A 1,492-nucleotide genomic window follows, 5' to 3' on the forward strand; every position below is an offset into this window, starting at 1 on the left:
ATCTATTCCGTCTTCAACACCGTCGGAAGGTATGATTATGTAATCTAGATAGGGTAATAGCTTTTTTGAAGCTATCATTTTCCCAAATACTAGGTTAATAAACTTTTGAAAAACAGAAAGTGAGTCACACAACCCAAACAGGACCTTTAGGAATTCATAGTAAAAGTTCGGCACCACGAATGTCGTGTATTCCCGACTATCCTCATTTACCGAAAAGTGGAAAAACCCATTCTTTAAATCAATCGTGGTAAATACGCGCGGACCCCGCAATGTGTCTAACTGATCCTCAATCAGCGGTAACGGATACCGATCCTTTATAATTTTGTCGTTTAATTTTCAATAATCGATGCACAATCTTCCCAACCCGTCCTTCTTCCTGACTAATACTACCGGACTAGCATAATCGGAAAACGATGGTTGCATTATACCGTCTGCCAACCATTTATTTATTTCAGCATCTAACTCGTCCTTTTCTTTTGGCGATAACCTTCTCGAACGCGCGTACACCGTTTCTTCGTCTTTTAAAATAATGTTCATTTCCAGATCTGTTTCGCGGACTTTTACTGGTCGATAATTCGCTATTAAAGTTTTTATTTTTCCCCTATGCCTTGCGTTTGCAATATGAGGTAGATCTATTTCGTTACGCTCGTTAATTACATCCATTTTAAAAATTTCGTGTACACCACTGTTCGTCCCTGGACTTTCCTTCGTATCGCAGATAAAGACTTTAACCGCATCAATTACTACATTTACCTTTCTCAAAACATCGTTACCGATAAGTAAATCATAATGCAATAGAGTATCAGAAACTACATGCAATCTAATAGGATAGTGACCATCTCTTCCATTTCGCCATACGTTTTATTTAAATCGGAACCTACGCCTTGAAATCGCAAAATTTCCTTACCCAATTCGGGTGCGCCGATCTTAAAATATTGGTTCGCTGTAATTAAACTAAGATTGCTACCTGTATTAATCAACGCCGTAACACTACTGTCTCCTAATTGCACTCTCTTAACACACTTCTCTTCGGCTTCTTTACCAACACCACACACTGTCTTCGGCGGTTACCGAGGTTTGATGTTCTTCTGACAATTCTTTGAGACATAGCCGAATTCATCGCACTGATAGCATTTCACGCTCTTGGTCCTAAATGGACACTCTCATCTCCGATTGCCCGACTCTCCACAATTGTAACTGCGTCCACCGCCGGTCCTCGTAGATGATCCACGTGGTAGTTCCCCCGTCTCCTTGCTTTTATGCACCTTCGGCGTCTTCGATTTTTTCTGCAGCTCTTCTTTCATTGCCTCATACAACGTAAATTTCTGTTTCAGCTCACTAATCGTCGTTGCACCGTATAAGATCATTTTATTAGTTTGCTCATCTTCTATACCACTCAAAATGTACTGTATTGTACTTGTCTTGTCCAGTCCTCCCTGAGCAACAATTTCGCACATCGTGTAGATTTATTCCTGATAGGATTCTCCAGCTT

At 40.4% G+C, this 1,492-nt stretch overlaps 1 protein-coding gene across 1 annotated transcript; it reads right to left on the bottom strand.

Annotated features, from left to right (window-relative positions):
• Positions 1 to 336: 336 nt before the first annotated feature.
• LOC122521618 lies at positions 337 to 1,120 on the bottom strand. The gene is made up of 3 exons (XM_043642461.1): positions 1,072 to 1,120; positions 908 to 967; positions 337 to 809 (listed from the first exon to the last, which is right to left on the bottom strand). The coding sequence occupies exons 1-3, from the start codon at positions 1,118 to 1,120 to the stop codon at positions 337 to 339; spliced, it is 582 nt and encodes a 193-aa protein (XP_043498396.1).
• Between the last annotated feature and the right edge of the window lie 372 nt (positions 1,121 to 1,492).

The sequence above is a fragment of the Polistes fuscatus genome, unplaced genomic scaffold (genome assembly GCF_010416935.1).
Source record: "Polistes fuscatus isolate 324 unplaced genomic scaffold, CU_Pfus_HIC Scaffold43, whole genome shotgun sequence".
Lineage (NCBI taxonomy): Eukaryota > Metazoa > Arthropoda > Insecta > Hymenoptera > Vespidae > Polistes > Polistes fuscatus.

Coding starts and splice junctions, on each gene's coding strand:
- LOC122521618 (XM_043642461.1), bottom strand. CDS start 1,120: ATGAATTCGGCTATGTCTCAAAGAATTGTCAGAAGAACATCAAACCTC. Junction 968..1,071: donor CAGAAGAACATCAAACCTCG/GTAACCGCCGAA, acceptor TGATTAATACAG/GTAGCAATCTTAGTTTAATT. Junction 810..907: donor GATCGGCGCACCCGAATTGG/GTAAGGAAATTT, acceptor GATTGCATGTAG/TTTCTGATACTCTATTGCAT.